We start from the raw sequence: 18,117 nt of genomic DNA on the forward strand, positions 1-18,117 counted from the left end.
TTAAATAGCAAGTAATTTCTAGAAAGTGGATTGGAGGAACCAAAGATCAGCAAACACAGAGCATTTTACTTTTTTATTGTTGTTAAATTGGTTGTATTAAAGTTGTGTCAGCATTTCCATTATAAATCCTATTTTCTGAGGTTTATTACTCAACCATAAAAAATGTGAACTAGGCTGAAACTTGGCATTCAAGGTCTCAGGCCAGGGGGAGCAGATCTCTCTGGAAAACTGGGCAGTCTCTCAAAATCTTAGACACTATGTTTTGGACTAGCATAAATGTCTTCCAGCCTATAAACCACATTTCAAACCTCCCAGCTGGATATTACTCTACAGCTGGAAAATAATGAGCATATCATCCAAACCAGAACAAAAGAGAAACGTCTATTACTTCCCTAGTTTAGCATATGTTACATATTTTGGAGAATGTACTTTCACATACCTCTGAACTCTAGATGTCAACATGTTATTTAATTCTAATGCAAGGCTTTTAACTTCCAGACTGCTCCTTCATTTTGTAAGAAAGACTGATATAGAAAACCGGGGAGAGAGTGAATCAGGATCAGGATATAATATGGGGTAGAGATTATCACTTCATTTCACCCTACTAATGTGGGTATGGTGGGTATTATGAATACCCATAATGTGGGTATTCAGAGGAAGTGTTTTCATAGGAGCTGAGAGAGAGATTTGGACAATCTGCAAATTGATTCATCTTAGGTTCCAACTGGCCTGGCAGTAGTACACCCATGTAAAAGGACTCCAATGCCCTGTTCAGACATTAGCCTGAACACCTAATGGCTAAAAGTAGGGTAGGGGCAAGGTGTGTGTGTGCACATGCTAGAGCAATTCCCAGTGTCCCCGTCCATTCTACCCTGACCTTCATGAACTTAGTGTGAAGGTCTGAAGGGGGCTTCAACACTCATTCAGGTGAACGTGCTGAGAAGCACCCCTGTGATTGGGAACTCAGGTCAATTAGTGTTCCGAACTGCATGAAGGCTTCTAAGCACATTCACCTGAATGTGTATAGAAGCTTTCGTCAGACCTTCATGGTAACCACATTAATGTCAGGAGGGGAGGGTTAAAGCAGACAGGGAAGCACAAGGACATTGGGGGCAGGGTTAGCCCCATCCCCACTTTCAGGCCTCACATGCTCAGATTAATGCCTGACAGGGACCTGGTTTTTCAATATAGCTGGATTACTGACTTTTGAATATGTTGTTTTTATCTGTATGATTTAGGTGTCTAAATCATGAAGGTCAAAGAGCTTCTCTATTGAACATTGGTGATTGGCCATCACAGAGGTTTGCGGGTCCTTTACATGACATTGTCAATCTCCAGGACATTTCCTGTGCTCCCCCGCCCCTGTAATCTCACTTTTTAAAAGATCGAAGATTATGCAATATAATACAGCCACTAGATGGTGCTGTTTCATTGAACATATAGAGCATTACTGAGGGGGGAAGTTTTCAATTCCAAATCATGTGGTCACCATCTAAAGGAATCCATCGTAAACCTGGAAAGACTATGGAAGAAAAAAGACCGCTGAGGGTGCAGGGTTTTCCCTTAATGTAGAGACACCCAATATCTTAGCCAGTGTTGAGTAGTTTCACGTCAAGGTGAAATATCTTTCAGAATCACTCTGGTTATTTATGCAGACCTCTTTGGAACATTTAAAGCTGTGAATTTCTGATGCCTAAGATATAAAATGCTGGATCCTGGGAACAGGTACCAAGTCCTTATTCCGTATAGTGCCAAGGCAGGGTAGAGGAGAAATTTACATATATTTCAGGCCAACCAAATCACACCTTCTAGTGTGGTTTTGTTTGTACTTTATAGTGTTGGTTTTAATTCTATTTAGTTTAATTCTATTTAGTTTAATGTCATTGTAAGCAACCTTGAGATTTTACATTGAAAGGCAGCATTTAACTTTAAATAAACAAGTACAGTGTAAATACATTAAAAATTACACTGAATATCTGGAGAACTGGGAGGTCAGTTTACTACATCAGATCACCTGCAGGTTTCAACAGCATTCAATTCTCTTTCTGCATCTTCTGAAATTGCAGGCCCTGTGAAGATGCTAAATCCTCCTGCTAAATCCTCCCTGCTGCCCAGATATGAGTCCTGCCGCTTCAGGCTGTCTTAAAGCCCTTGTTCCCCATGTGCCTATGAATAAGGTACACAGTTTTCCTTTTTCAGCTTGATTCTCAATCAAAGGGGTTCGTGCTCTGTTGAAAAGATCACCCATCTACCAGTTCTATGTTACAATCTCCATCCACAACTGGATTTCTTGCCCAAGCTACAGACCTAACACTTTTGCACTGTCTCAACTCCCATGCCCTCTTTCCTCAATTTGCAATGCTGAACAATTGCATCTCAGCACTGACTCAGAATATGATCATTTTCACTGCTCTTCGGAAAAAACATTTTGTATCAGGTGGAGTTACAGCTCTGTAAGCAATATACTGTAATTGAAAAGTGTCTTACTAAGACTAGGGACTATTCCTTCTCAAAGTTTTGCAGAGACATAGCAAAGGAGCCCAGCAATGCTCCAGGCACACTGCAAGCAAACGGTATCCATCATAAGATGCTGTGGGAGGAAATAGCAGCATTTAATCCTGTTGTTTTATTGATCCCTGTTGTCCTAATATAAAGTGATGTAATAATGAACGATGTGCAGGTCCTTATTCAAAGCTGCCATGGATCACTTTTATGATGTGTATTGGCTATCGCAGTAATGATAGAACCACCACTTTTCTTGAAAGGGCTGCATTAAATCAGCGCTTTATTCTGTCAGGTAGTAATTCCATGCTCCAGAATAATAAAGCTTATTTATAACGGTGCTCTAATACCTACACACCGGGCAGAACAACAGGTTTATTCTGTAGAGAGATTCATTAAATTAGGTTTCCTGTATATACCACACTGGAAGTTTTCATGAAGTGTGTTTTGAAATTTTTTAAATAAAAACAAATACATTCCGTAATTTAGAAGGGTGAGGAATTGTATTAAAATTCCCTGTGTTAAAGAATCACAGACACAGAAGCCAAAAGCAACAACAGTGATCTGCTATAGAGGTAACCACTATTAGTGCAGCCAAATACTTCAAATTCTTGCTTACACTTTCTTCCCAGTTGCTGATTTCTTCTGTTATTGCATTTGTTTTGTCACCTCTGTGCTTGAGTGATCCTTCCCAAAAGCTAGTACTAATCACAACAGTAACCAATTACCAGATTTCTTTCATTTCCAGGAGTGGTGACATCATGTTATGCAGGGTTGCTTAGCTACTGTCAACACTGTCTTGCTGAATTGAAATTGTAGTTTTTAAATAGCCATCTTTCATCTCTGTGAATGGAGGCTGTGGGTCCCAGCCTATCCTGTGAAAGTACTGGAGTGGAATCCCAAAGCTTGCTTTCCCAGGCCGCACTTTGGACCTTGTTATTTGCCTTACTTGTGTTTTATGAACCTGTTTCACTCTTGTACCTGATTTCTTTTTATGACTTTCCTCCTTCCCTTCAACTACATTTGGCTGTAGAGTACCTCTGATTTACCTTCGACTCCAGTCTCCATTTTCATGTCTTCTGTGCCCCATACCATACATCTTGCAGTGCCAAAGCCAAGAATATGGATTTGGTTTTTTCTCCAGCCCTTCCCACATTCCTTGCCCAAACCTAAACTTTAGCTTATCATTTCCTACATTGTACAACAGAAATTTACTAACTAACTAGATGGCTGGAACTGATTGCTGCATTTGGAATTGTCCCTTTGATCCTTGTTTGTAATTAAAATCACAGTATTGACACTCTATGACGCTATTCCTGTATTGCATTCTGTCCAGCGCAACAGAAATCTGAGACCAGGCAGGACCTAAGAATGCACATAATTGCCAGCTAAGATCTGTGAAGATGGGCCAAGATCAGGATGTGGCTCCTCTGTATGTGGAGAGAAAACAGCAGACTGGAGGGTGGGCATGGATTGTGCAAATAAAACTGTATTACAAAAATTCAATACTCATCTGCCTTGCTATTATCCTAGGAAACAATGGATCCATTACTATGGTCCCATATTAGTACAGCTGGTGTACCACCGATACACATGCACTACAATATAGTTTCTGTGCCAGAAACACTGTAAGTTGTAAGAACAAATGTACATTGTGCATTGTACGGTTTAGAATCCCTCTAAGGCTATAAAGTAATATTACAATATATACTTAACAAAAACCCGGAGGTCCTCTTTGACTACTACTGCTAGGGTTTAATAGGTAGTCCCTTACATGACAATAAATCTGAACAGAGACTCTCTCTCAATTTAACCAGATTCCTAGTACTGCAAAGCAGTTTAAATGTCAAAATGTACAAATGCTAAATGGGGGAACCAGTCAGAACATTCTGAAGCAAAGGTAGAAATTGACATACTCCCCCTTCTTTCTAGCAGGCTGCGACTAAAGGGTTAGTCCAGCGATGAATTATTTGAAAGAGAAAGTTTGAAGACATATCGCAGAATCAGCAAAAATCAAGGTTTGTTTCTGTCCCTACTCAAAAGAGGTCATTTCAGGCACTGTCCTAAATCATTCAACAGTTTCCTTTCCTTTAGGAGTTAAGTGTGGCTTCTTCCTAGCCCTTTCCATTGGCAGCAAATCTACTGTCGTCATGTATATATTTTGGTTTAGGGAAGAAACAATGACTCCGAATTGGCATACAGTTACAACGCTCAAAAGAACAAACATGTAAGGAAAAAACACTTCAAACTGGCATGTAAGAATCCCAAAGCTAGTTTTTCAATAAGGTTTCTGGTAACAGTTATGATTGCTTGGATGCTATGTTAACTTAAGAAAATTCATGAAAGGAAACTGTTATTTTGCCTCTTTTTCCTGCAGCCATTTATCCCCCCCCCACTCCAAAGCCTCTCTTTAGGGCCAGAGACCTCCTTGTACACCGCAAGAGGGGTCTCAGGGACAAATTGACCAAAATTGAATAGATGAGAGGATGGGAAACTTTTCTTCTGTGAACTCCCTTAAGTTACCTTACCAGAGCCAGTACAAGCTCTTCCACCGCCTGAGGCAGAAGAACTCACATGCACTGATGCCTGCCATTGCTGGCATGGCTCCCTCCCTCCCTTCCCACCTCTCTTCCTCCTTCATTTGTTTGCTTAAGGGGACAGCATCTTGAAAAAGACTTCACCTTTTTCATAACTGCTTTTAGTGACCTAGCTCCTTTTCTAGTTCTCTCTCTCTCACACACACACACATACAGCGCGAGAGCGAGAGCATTAAATGGCTGCAATGATGACAAGTAAAGAAGATGAAAGTAGAACTAAAGTGGCAGGGTTGGAAAGAGATGGACCTAAGGGCAAAACCGTCTTCAACCATCAAATGACAAATTTCATAAGCCTCTCTCTAAGGTAGTAGTAGTAGTAGTAGTAGTAGTAGTAGTAGTAATAATAAGACTGTCTTTTTTGCTAAGTGTAAGCTGCTCTGAGAGCCTTTTTTGGCTGAGGAGCGGGGTATAAATATGATAAATAAATAAATAAATAAATAAAGCAACACACAACCACACCTGGGATTTTGTTTATTTAGTCAAACTAATCCCACTACAGCCTGTGGTTTAACATAGCCCAACATGGAAATATTGATTTGTGCTTACTTACCTGTATGTTTTCTCATGTGAGATACATTTGGAGTCATGTTTGCAAGCGTTTAGCTCAGGTACACATTGGTTGATCACCTCATCGCATAGCTCTCCTGAAGTAAGAAACAAATTAAGAGGGGGTTTAGTACAAGTTTCCTGTGAGGACTTGTTTGATTTTCCTGAACTCTCTCCAACATAAAATTCAGAGATAAAGATCTGCTTAAGAGGAAGAGATTAAAGAAAAGGTTTGTGGGTATGCAGACTAAAGAAATGTAAGCTCACAAACTTGAAATAAATCTTGTGGCACAGATTTATTATGGCCTAAGCTTTGGTGGGCAAGATGAAAATACAATGGACTATCACAGCTTCCCCCTAGAATGTGGAACAATCCACTGATAATGGGATCCATTTCAACATAGCAACACAATTTTTCTCACAGGATAGAAAGCAGTGGCACACGCACTGGAGGTTAGTTCACATTCCTTGCTTAGGCACAGCTTTAGCTGGTGTTTCACCATCTGGAGAGTTCCAGCAGCAATGAAAACTAGCATTTCATTTATTAATATGTTGAGTGACATTATTGGGGCTGCATAAAAAGTTTGAACTAAGCATTAACTTTCATTTAGAGCCAATGTGTTATTTTCTGAGAATAATATTATAATTTGATTGAAAATGCAAAAAAAAAGGCTTTTAAGTAATACTAAACAGATTTAAGACTGCATATTATTATTCAACATCCACTAAAAGAGCACAGAATCTCCTGGACTCAAAGGAATATGCTGTCTTCTTAGTAAAATGTCTCTCAAGTGCAAGGAACAGTTCAGCTGGTTTTAGTTATTACCTGTTGAATCCAAGGCCTAGTTTTGTATTTCTAACTTCTAATAGCGAACAGATTTAAAATGTGCAAAAACTTGTCTTTTGAGCATTATATATTTTGTGACACTACAGTACCTCAGCCTTGAGATAAGGCCCATGATAGATCTGGAACCCCTTTCTTGTAAGTAATATCCAGATAATTAAACCCTCATACCAAACCTGACCCCAAAGTCTCCTGAGCAGTTTCAGTCACACTGTAAAATTTCACAGGCAAGTGGAACGTGTACTGAGTCTAACATGCATTTCATACATACCCCTGCCTATACATATATCTACAACAAAACGTTCAAAAGCAAAAATGAAGATGTAAAATATGCTAGCAGATCAGAGTCAATTTCACATTCTGCTAAGTATTCATCTTAATGAAAAAAACTCATTTAAGGATTACTGGCAACAAAATCAAACCATAACATCCTGCAATATTGCCATAAGCATTGAAATCACAAACCTGAGCTAAGTATCAGTTGTAAATGCTGCCCAAAGGAAATGCACAAAGTCAGAACCACATGGAGCTCTCCTACTAAAAATAATTTATGGCACTCACCTTGCTTGGAGTGGGAGGGGGGGCAGCGTTAACTCAAGTCAGGTTCTGCGAAATGGCCAAATGAGCATTTAAAAACCATGAAGTTGTGTATGGTTACAATAAAATTCTCAACCAATTTTAGTTCAGTTCATAGCTTACTGCTGGTTCCCTGAAGACAATCCAAAGTGCTAGGCCTATCATGTATCAACCTGGGATTTTCTTAGGGAAGAGGAAAAATCAGTTTGAGGTAGTACTAGAACAGTTATAAATCCAGCTGACACCTGTTCAGTTCAGCAGAAAATGCAAAACCAGAGATTTATTTTTTTTAAATCAGCAGCTGAGTCAGGATGGGGCATATTCTCTTTTGTAGAGCACCTACTTAGGTTAGATACTAAATTTGTAGTTCTACTACTAATATGTCTGCTGAGCAAGTGAAACAACAGAAAACATGAATTTATGCTGGCATTGAGTATTGTCATTAACTTTATTACCTTAACTTGTATGCCACTTTCCAATAAAATGTACATATGTGGTATAATGGGACTGCATACAAATACTAGTATAAATGTTTGGGGACTGGTGATTCTAGTTTCTTTCATAGCATCAGTGCTGCAATGGAGAAAGAAGTACTCTTCCCCAAATGATTGGTATCTTGCAATAATGGCCCTCAAATTGTTTTAATGGCCCTATGACTGGAACAAAAACTTTTGCTAAGCCTGAAATTGAGATACATTTTTTTTCGCACCAAAGAATGGTTGAATGTGTGTTTTTCTTTTATGGGTTGGCCAGACATATATAAAGTTTACTTTTACCTGAAAAGTCATCCTTGCCAAACAGACAAAGGATCTTATGTAATAGAAAGACTAATCACATTTCTCTTGTACCAAACTTATCATTCAGCTCCTCTCCTTTTATTCTGAACCAAGCACATATTTCCTTTTGCTTAGGTCCAAACTAAACATACGTGAACTTTTTATTTACTTTTGTGTAAGTATGGATGGCCCCAAAGGGTTTAAAACAAAAAAACTTGCCCACATTTCTCCCCCCAAAATTCCACAGGGGTGTTAAAAAAATCAGAAGTTTTCAGTGGGGTGAGTGGTGGCTTCCCCCTTTTTACCCCCCCCCACCCCATGACTGCCTTGGTCCTGATCAAAATCAGTGTGTGTGTGTGTGTGTGTGTGAATGTGTAATTTTAAAAGGGAAATGGGGGGAGTTTTACCCCCCTACATGACTGCCTTTGTCCTGATCAGAATCAGAGCCATGCACACTTACATAAAGGTAAATAAATGTACCATGTATAGTTTACACTATGCATGATTAGCCAAATGTTTACTTTGGCCCTCATTGAAATAGTTGTAATAAAATATATAAATAGAAAACTGCCCTACTGACCCCTTTCTCTATTTCGCCCCATCTAACACACCCTTCTTTTCCCATTGATCTCAATTTATGCTGTTTTCTTTTTTAACTTCCCTACAGAGTTGGGGACCAAATTTCAGGAGGGAAGGATTAACTCCCCCTCCCTGTGCACAATGATTCCATTTCAGATTATAGACCTGTGTGCTTATTTTAGAGTAAACAAAAACAAGAGAGAAAGCTACACACTTTGTGATCAATGTAAAGTTTGACCCAAATGATTCCCCCTCCCCCCCCCATCTGTTTAAAGCCTCATGGAAGATCCAGCAGACTTTCAGGTTCCTTCGTTCCTGCCGCTTCACTATCATCCTTACATAGTGAATGGAATAAGAAAAATAATACACCAGTTTGAAGCATCTGTTAATATCCTTTCTAATAAACTCTCTTATATCTTGAATGTTCCCCCAGATTCGAGCTCAGAAATTAGAAACAAAACACACATTCCCTTGCAATTACATGAAGTAATAAAGCCATATGTGTTGCAAAACAGAAACATCCCTTTCATCTAAGGGCGGATAATTTAAATAAAAGAGAGATACCACAATTTACAGAAGCTGCTGAACACCAGAAACAGTGTTTGTTTGTTTTTTACAAAAAGGGCTGTATCAGAGAAGACCTGGTTCAACTGTCTGTGATCCAGGTCACCTCTTCAATAACCCAATTTAGTATGGGACCACGAACAAGCTTTCATGTTTATTTTGTGCATTTACTCATGCTTATCATCAGTCAATGTACCTGAAGTACTGGATTATGGTCAGACTTTCCTATATTTGAAATATCTAGGTAATGAATTAAAGGTATATTTAGGTAAATAATTAAGGAAACCACCCTATAGGATTTTTTAGATTCCCTCTTCCAAAGCTGTAGCCACTGTATCCTTGGATGACCATTTAGAAGTCAAAAAGAGGCTGTTCCAGCGAGCAGGGAAGGAAGGGAGAGGAGAGGCCAGGATCCGTTGTATTTCATGGCCCTGCAGTGTGACATCTCTAGGCAGGGTCATAGGCCTGTCTACGGGGGAGGGGGGGATTAAAAGGACGCAGAGACAAAAATTGCTTCCATCGTTCTACCATGCTGCCAGCAGCAGCCTGGCAGGGCACAGGATACTCAGAAACCTCCGAGATTGGAGGCTTCCATTTAATAGGTGGCACTCCCATGGGATTACACCACAAATTATATAATGCCATTTTAACCCTGCTGATAGTACTCATTTCCTCAAAAGTTAAGATCAGGAGCTTGCACATTTTTTGTGATCTTTGACTTGGCCTAATAAAGGTATTACATTATATATGAATTTTGGAATTTTTCTTAGGGCCAGTACAGCTGCTTTTGTTTCTTATCAACAGTCTCCAATGTACTTAGTGGAACTTGAAGGTCATAATAATTAAGCTTTTGATCTAGAGCATGAAGCTGAATTCTTGTTCCTGAGTCACTCCCCAATTAGATCTTATTTCACCACCGTATAAACATGAGTCAGGAAGCTCATTATTTTTGTCATCATCGTAATAGTCACATTTTATTTATAAAGCACCAAAATTACTAGGAACTGTAATAGATTTTTTAAAAATCTAATTCTCTGCCTGTAGGCTTATAATTTAGTTTTTATGCTACAGGCATATTTCCTCAGAATCATTTTTTGTGTCTGTTTTAGTTGAAAAAAAAATGCTCTCCTTAAGTGCCATACCAAACCATACCAAACTGAGTAAACATGTATAACATTCTCCTGGTACTTGTTTGACATGATAGACAAATTCTAAGTCACGAAGAGTTGGAAGCGACTGAACGAATAAACAAAACAATTGACCTGTGCTAATGTTCTCTCAAAAAGCAACATCCATATTTTACATCTTTCAATTTAACATTTATAGAAAAATATAGTAGTGTAAAGCTTATTACTAGAGATCTACCAGAGCACTTTTGCTCATTTTTGTTGTAAACTTAAGCTTCAGCATTGTAGAACTTCAGAAAATCTTGAAATTTTGAAAAAAGTTCAAAGCTTGAGCTTTGGGCAGTTTGGGAAGGAAGAAAGGAGAATGATGAGGGAAAGGGAAGGTTAATACATATGCCCCACACTTTGCATGTAATGTAACATGTGACACAGTGTGTGTCCACACATGTAACAATGCTTACTCCTGTGAGGTCTTAGAGCACCGAGCCAATGGAAGGATAGGCACAGAATATTGGGAAAGGGGCTGAAGAAACGGCAGTTAGATAGTTAGACTAGGAGGTGATAGTTAGACTAGGAGGAAAAGAGGCTCAGGAGAAAGAGCTGAAAAGCCACCAGAGAGAAAAAGAGAGAGAAAAATTTTATGTCATATGTTTTCAACCTCAGGTCAATAAATGGTAAACAATCTTTTTAAAAAGAACATTTTTGTTTTGTTTTCACCTTTGTCACTTTATTTGTAGTATACATTTATTTTAAAAGTGTAAAGTTGTTTCATGTCTCAAAGGAAACGCAAACATATTTTTATCCAATCATTCTGAGACTACTATTTATTTATTTATTTTATTATATTTATATACTGCCCCATAGCAGAAGCTCTCTGGGCGGTTTACAGAAGTTATTACTAGCCTCTGTGACAACATAGTATGTGCACTAATAATATAAGCAATGAATTGAACCTTATCATGAGTTGGATTTCTATGTAAATGACACTCCAAGGTTGCTTCTACACTAGCCCTGCTGAAGAATTTCTTTGATTTTTAAAAGAGAACCAGTGTGATGTAGTGGCTACAGTGTTGTAATGGGAGTTTGGAGATCTGGGTTCTAGTCCCCACTTTTCTCTGGAAGCTCATTGGGTGACTTTGAGCCGGTCACAGACTCTCAGCCTAACCTACCTCACAGGGATGTTTTTGTGAGGATAAGTGGAGAAGACAAGGATTTTGTACTTGGGTTGCTTGGAGAGAAAAAAAGGTGGGATATAAATGTAATAAATAAATAAAATATATACACATATACATTTTATATTTGATAAAGTAAAATAAAATTACTGTAGTCACTTCACTTTCAGCATTGCTCTTTTCACGTAATTATAGTGGTTCCTGAGTCTGGGAGATAGGCTCATTGCCTGTTCTGGATGGGGTTGCACTCTCTGAAAGATCAGGTTCATAGTTTGGGGGTACTCTTAGATCCATCTCTGTTGCTGGAGGCTCAAATGGCCTCTGCAGATCAAAGGGCCTTTTAACCGGTTCGGCTGGTTCGCCAACTACGGCCTCTCCTGGACAGGGATAGCTTGGCCACGGTGGTACAGGCATTGGTAACCTCAAGATTGGATAACTGCAATGCGTTCTATGTGGGGCTGTCCTTAAAGAAGCTGGAGCTAGTGCAGAATGCTGCAGCTCGGCTGTTGTCTGCAGCTGCCCCTTTCCAGCATGTAACTCCTCTGCTGAGGGAACTGCACTGGCTGCCTATTTGTTACCGGTTTAGGTTTAAGGTTCTTGTACTTGTGCTCAAAGCCCTAAACAACTTGGGACCAGGATACCTGAGAGAGTGCCTTCTTCCCTACTAACCTGCCCGGTCACTGAAGTCATCCAAGGGCATGCTCCTGGTGGTTCCACATAGACCCATCCTCCGATGGGTCTGGAATTCCCATCCTCTGGAATTCCCTGCCTCTGGAGGTCAGGCAGGCGCCAACTTTGTATTCTTTTCGGCACCTCTTGAAAATGTCATTGTTCCAGGAAGCCTTTCCTTAATGAGCAGCCATGGTTCACAGTTCATCTTTCGTTTTGCTTTTAAAAATCTATTTTAAGGTGTTTTATTCTGTTTTTATTGTATTTTATTTTGTACACCGCTCTGAAATTTTGAATGGGGAGCAGTTATAAATATTGTAAATAAGTAAATAATAGTCAGAATATCCATTAATGCCAAATAATTTGGCCGAGATTGATACCAAAATTGATAAATTAAGTCCAATTGCTCTGGGAAGTTCCCGTTGAGATGTTTCTTCCTTCCCATAGCTGTTTACAAGCTGTGAACTTATTCATCAGATCTTCCTTACCCATTGACCCAGAGTTGGTATGGTCAATGATTTCCATGTCTTTGCCAACAACTGTCATTAATGTATACACTACTATCACAGTCTGCTCCTTCTTGACCCAACTCTTTATTACTCTGAACAATATTGTTTTAGGGTTTAACTGTATTTCAAAACCTGTAATATCTTTAGTAATATCCAACCAGTATTGGATAATATCTTTAATAATATCCAACCTTCACACATTCCCACCAAATATGAACAACTATCTCTATCACACCTCTACCATAGATCAGACCCACCTGGATATATTTTAGCAGTCTTTACAGGTATACTTTGTTTACAATATTTTATGAAGATTCCTCTAGAGGCTAAATCCCCCAAAATTGCTGTGAGTGCTCTCATAATTCCGACATTAAATTATCTCTGCTAATTTCACTTTATACAATCATTTCTATCTATAGATTCTAATATTACCTTATATATTAAAAAAGTGTTCCTCTATACTTCCCATTAAACACATTTTTTCTAATGACGTCAGTGTTCTATTCATATTTATCTCTCGTCATATCCTGATAATAACTTTGCAATTGTAAATATGGGGCGGGGAAAGGCAATTGGGTGTCAGGATATTTTTGTCTAATCTGGTTATAGGATAGAATTATCCCTTGATTCATAAAATCCTGAAACATGTTTATGTCTGTTTCTGGCCATTTAGTGAAAACTCGCATTTCTCTTACAATTTGGAATCTAGCCCAATGTATTACTGGAGGCAAGGTTAAAATATCTGGAGATAAAACATATCTATGTTGGTCTCATACTATTGGATCCCTAATTCCATTTGCTTGAAGTTTCTTTCTTCCTTGAGAGGTAGCCCATATCCATTCTGATATTCCTGTCTGTTCTACCATCCACAGTGGAGTATTCTTGAAACCATTGTATTAGTGCCACCAATGATATGCATGGTAATAATATTCAACATTTTGTATCTGTAATATACTTCTAGATATTTGTTGTTGCATAATTTTTGCTCTGACTCTGGACGTTTTATAGCTCCATATATACTTATTGATCTCATATTTTATTCAAACATGTCTGTGGGAGCTTAATAGCAAGTGAAAGAAATAAGATTTTTATTTTTGGTAATTTCCATCTTTACTACCGCTATTCGTCCCAGCCATGAAACTGACAACTCAGTCCATGTATTCTTGTCTGCTTGACCTTCTCCATTATCAGTAAAAAAATTATGTTCCAATAACATTATTGTGCCATTTGAGAAACATATTCCTAAATAATGTACCTTTTGTTTACAGCTGGACCCTGTAAGATTTTCTACCACTCTCTTCTGCTCTTCTTCCATGTGTATGGATAATATTTCAGATTTCCCAAATTGGGTTTATATGCCAAACCCCAGATAAATATTCTGTCTTTTCCATCAAATTTAGCATTGATATTATTGGTTGTTGAAGAGTAAAGCATTTTTACCCATGTTGACCAATTTTATACCCTTAATATTTTTAGCCTTTCAGATCCTTGATCCAATATCTCAGTGCAAATGTTGAAAAGGAATGGAGAAAAAGGACATCCCTGTTTCACCCCATGTTGCATATTAATTGCAGATGACAGGCTGCCATCTTTATTTTTATCATTACTGCAAATGTGAAATTGCAGTTATAAAAATACAATTAATGAGCAAGAGATTTTGCTGCTCAGATGAAATCAAAGCAGTGAGGAACAGAAACTGACTAATTAAGGGACCATTTAGAACAGCATAACCATGGGAAATGAACAGGAAGCAACTACTTATCTACTTTAAAATAAAAATGTGGTAAAAAGGAAGCTACTAATGAAAGGCACGGTAGCCCTGAAAACCTTCAACAGTAATTTGACAGTCTATACCAAATAGGCTCATGCTGCAACTAAATTTTAAGCTCAAAACAAACAAACAAACAAACAAACAAACAAAAACCCAAAACCTGTCACAAGCCAGATAGGAGAAACAATACAGAAAACACTGGAAAGCAACAAGATGGTAACATCATCTGTTGCATTCATGTCAGGCCTTTGGTCTGATCCAGCAGGTCCCTTCCTATGTTCTTAAACTTTTTTTTTGCCGATAGGAAGCACCACTGCTACTTAAAACTGAGGGTGGAAGGAGGTAAGCTAAACAGGAAATAGTTACCAAAGCCATGCATTATTTACATTGTTGTATTTCTGCAAGTGAGATGCTAAGGAGGACCTTAATAGTATCTACAGACCTGAAGATTAACAGCTAGGAACATGTTAACACTGACTCTTCATGATCTCTTATGGCTCCAAAACGAAGGCAGCAAAACAACAACACAGCACCATAGAATCATTTGCAGTTGGCTTCATTTCATTAATTTGGCATTTGACCACACTGGAATTACCACATCAGTATATATGCCATTTATTTCATCCAACATCCAGCATTTAAATGCATAATCTGAATCACATTGTTTCTTGCTTGATGGAAGAGACGAATACTGGCTATATCAACATCTTTTTTAAATCTCAATTTTGCTGCAATCTTAACAGCCAGTTTGTTAAGGTATAGCCAAATACCATGTGCTCTCTATATTTTTACTGCAATACTTTTTAGGAAATCCCTTATATTTGTTCATAATTTTAATCAGAATAAGAAAGAAGGCATGAGAAATATTTTCTGCTTTATGCAAAAGCAACATTTGCAGAGCCCAAATGCTAGTAAAAAAGACATTATAAGACAACCATTTCCCCAAAAGGAAAGGGTAAAGGATAAGCTGAGAATTGGGTAACGTTTGCAGCTAACTAAATAGAAATTAGTACAAACATATAAAATACCGCATTTCTTCGATTGTAAGATGCACACTAATTTTGACTGGAGCTGTGGCATGAGAGCAGCTTCGGCGGAGCAGCGCCTCTTCAGCCTCTGGCCACAGCCCTTACGCCTGGAACGCTCTTCCAGAACATCTGAGATCCACAAGTTCAATCGCAGCTTTTAAAGCTCAGCTAAAAACTTTTCTTTTTCCTAAAGCCTTTAAAACTTGATGTTGCTTGGACTTTATACTGTTAGTTCTACCCTACCCTGTGCCTGTTTACCCTACCCAGTGCTTGTTTGCATTCTCTTCCCCTCCTTATTGCTTTACTATGATTTTATTAGATTGTAAGCCTATGCGGCAGGGTCTTGCGATTTACTGTTTTACTCTGTACAGCACCATGTACATTGATGGTGCTATATAAATAAATAAATAAATAATAATAATAATAATAGCATCCGCGGGCGTGAGGAGCATTAGCAGTTTGTCCTGCCCTCCAGCGGACCAGGGAACCAGGGCCCACTTCCAGGCCGCACTCGGGCTGCGTGCTTCCTGGCCAGCAGCGCGGGACCCACCAGAGCTGCGTGGGCGCACCTGCTGGGTACAACCCAGCCGGGTGTCTTCCCAGCATGGCGGCCGGGGGGCCCACCCGGTGCTCAGTGCTTTGGGAGGGTGAACTTCCTGACTGTTGGAGGCACATGACTTCCGGGCATGGCTGATGAGAGCCACACAGAGCGCACTGTAGGCCCCAATCGGGCTGCGTGCCTTCCGGTCAGCGTCGCGAGACCCACCAAGGTTGTGTGGGCGCACTCGCTGGTGCCTACCCTAGCCGGGCACCTTCCTGAAGCATGATAATGGTGGCTCCACACTTGCAAAGCGATCTCTAAAAACCTGTGATTCCAAGAAGCACCCGCAATTCTAAAATGCACCCCATTTTTAGAGATGTTTATATGGGGGAAAAGTGTGTCTTAGAATCAAAGAAATACGGTAGTAAGCAATGTGTTGGAAGGCCTTTGAAAGCAATATTTGGCAACACTTTCACAATATATATGTAGTGGGAAATGTTGCCATAACATCGTAAGAAAAATTGTCCTGGATCAGAACAAAGGTCCACCTAATTCAGCAGACTAGGGCCAGCCAGATACTTCTGGGAAACCCACTACTATAGTCCAGTAAGGTTAGTGAAAAACACATGCAGCTTAAACATTATTGCAAGAAACTTTGTGGGGGGGGGCAGAGAGAATAATCAGACTAGCAGTGAAAACAATATACTAAAAGTTGCATTGTCCAACTCAATGCAGTGGTCTTTCTTTTCATCCTGAATTGGGACAGATGGAGCAACTGCTCCAAGCAGCTCAGGCCTCCTTCCTGTGGTGTCTTTGAAGTCCCATGTGATTGTTGAGGCTTCTTTCCAGACTCTAAGAAGAGGAAAAGCCAAGCTTTGCCTAAAGAGGAAGTGATCCATTTCCACCTCCTGTTGGATCAGAGCATAGCCATTTCCATTCCCAGAGCCTGGAAAGATGCCTGGGAACTTTGAAGGCCTCTCTCAGCACAATCCTGTATCTGAATTCTTGGACGTAAATCCCAATGTGCTCAGTGTGTCTTGCTCCCATGTAAGTCTGCAAACGATTGCAGCCTCCATCAACATTGCTGAAATTGTTCTTGAAAAGTAATTACTTATTTTTATTTTGTTTTGCGTATTGTAAAAATCAATGGGTTAATTCCAGCATTGTGCTAGTGAAAGTCCACTAGCTCAATGGGACTTTCTTTGACTTTCCTAACCTCAATGATACAATCCAATGTGTACTACCACCGGGCATATAATCTTTACAAGTTATTTCGGTAATCAAAAAAAGTCAGAAATAAAGCAAAACCAAAACAAACAAACAAAATTACAATAATATAATTTGATGCAGATTAAAAGATTAATTCTGTAATCCTATATTCACTTCCCTGGGATCTATTTCTAAACAGATATGCATAGGATTGCATTGTAAGTAATTGAAGAGGTGCTTTATGTTAAAAGACACTTTATGGCATTTTATTGGTTTCATATATAATAACTAAGGATAAAACATTGACCTCATTGCATCTAAAAGAGATCTTTCCAATGGAATTTTAGAGCAATTTTATCATCTGTCTATCAAATGCAACATATTCCTGAAGAAACTTATAAACAGCCACCCCATTCTTAAATTTGGGGCATGACAGAGCAGTCAGGCTTGATCCTTGTGATGATCACATAATTCCCCAGGAACTGGGGGGGGGGGGATCCTTCATCCTAGCTGGCACCACTCCCAGTATTACTGAGGGTTAAATTGTTCAACTGTAATGTTTTAAAGACGTTAGAAGCAGTATTTGATGCCATTTTTTATTCAGTTGCTGGCTAATTATTAGCTATAGAAAAGAAAAGACGCCCTAGAATATGTGTAAAATTAATCTACATATGGCTTTGAGACATATACTCTATCATATTTTACTTTTTCTGCTACTTTTCTATACTAAATTATCCAATCATTTCTAGCCTTTCATCTAAGTTCCAAAACACTTCTACAATCAAGCTGCCTACTTTCATTTTGAGGCTACAAATGTAGGGATGAATTCAAAACTCCTTGGGATTTAGTAAGGGGAATAGCTCTATGTTGTGCACTAGTCACAAGGCAATAATAAAATTGTTTTCCCAGGATTATCAAAAGAGATTTTCTTGAAATATAAAGCTATGATCTATGTACCTAAATATCCATTCATTTCTGAGCCCTTCACTTGAAATAATTAAGACAAACATTCTAGTAGGGAAACCAACCCCAGAAGGTTTACAAGTGAGCTTTGTTATAGAATTAAGTGGAAGATGACTGAAAACTTTCCTCACAGTTTGATTTTTC

At 38.9% G+C, this 18,117-nt stretch overlaps 1 protein-coding gene across 1 annotated transcript in view; it reads right to left on the reverse strand.

The window, feature by feature from the left end:
- The window catches only part of SLIT3 (slit guidance ligand 3), a 538,785-nt gene that overhangs the window by 45,035 nt on the left and 475,633 nt on the right, over window positions 1-18,117 (reverse strand). The window contains exon 29 of the mRNA XM_063120567.1: window positions 5,650-5,743. Coding sequence (XP_062976637.1) covers window positions 5,650-5,743 — 94 coding nt within the window. The remainder of the gene's footprint in view (window positions 1-5,649; window positions 5,744-18,117) is intronic.

Source organism: Elgaria multicarinata, chromosome 3 (genome assembly GCF_023053635.1).
Source record: "Elgaria multicarinata webbii isolate HBS135686 ecotype San Diego chromosome 3, rElgMul1.1.pri, whole genome shotgun sequence".
Classification (NCBI taxonomy): domain Eukaryota; kingdom Metazoa; phylum Chordata; class Lepidosauria; order Squamata; family Anguidae; genus Elgaria; species Elgaria multicarinata.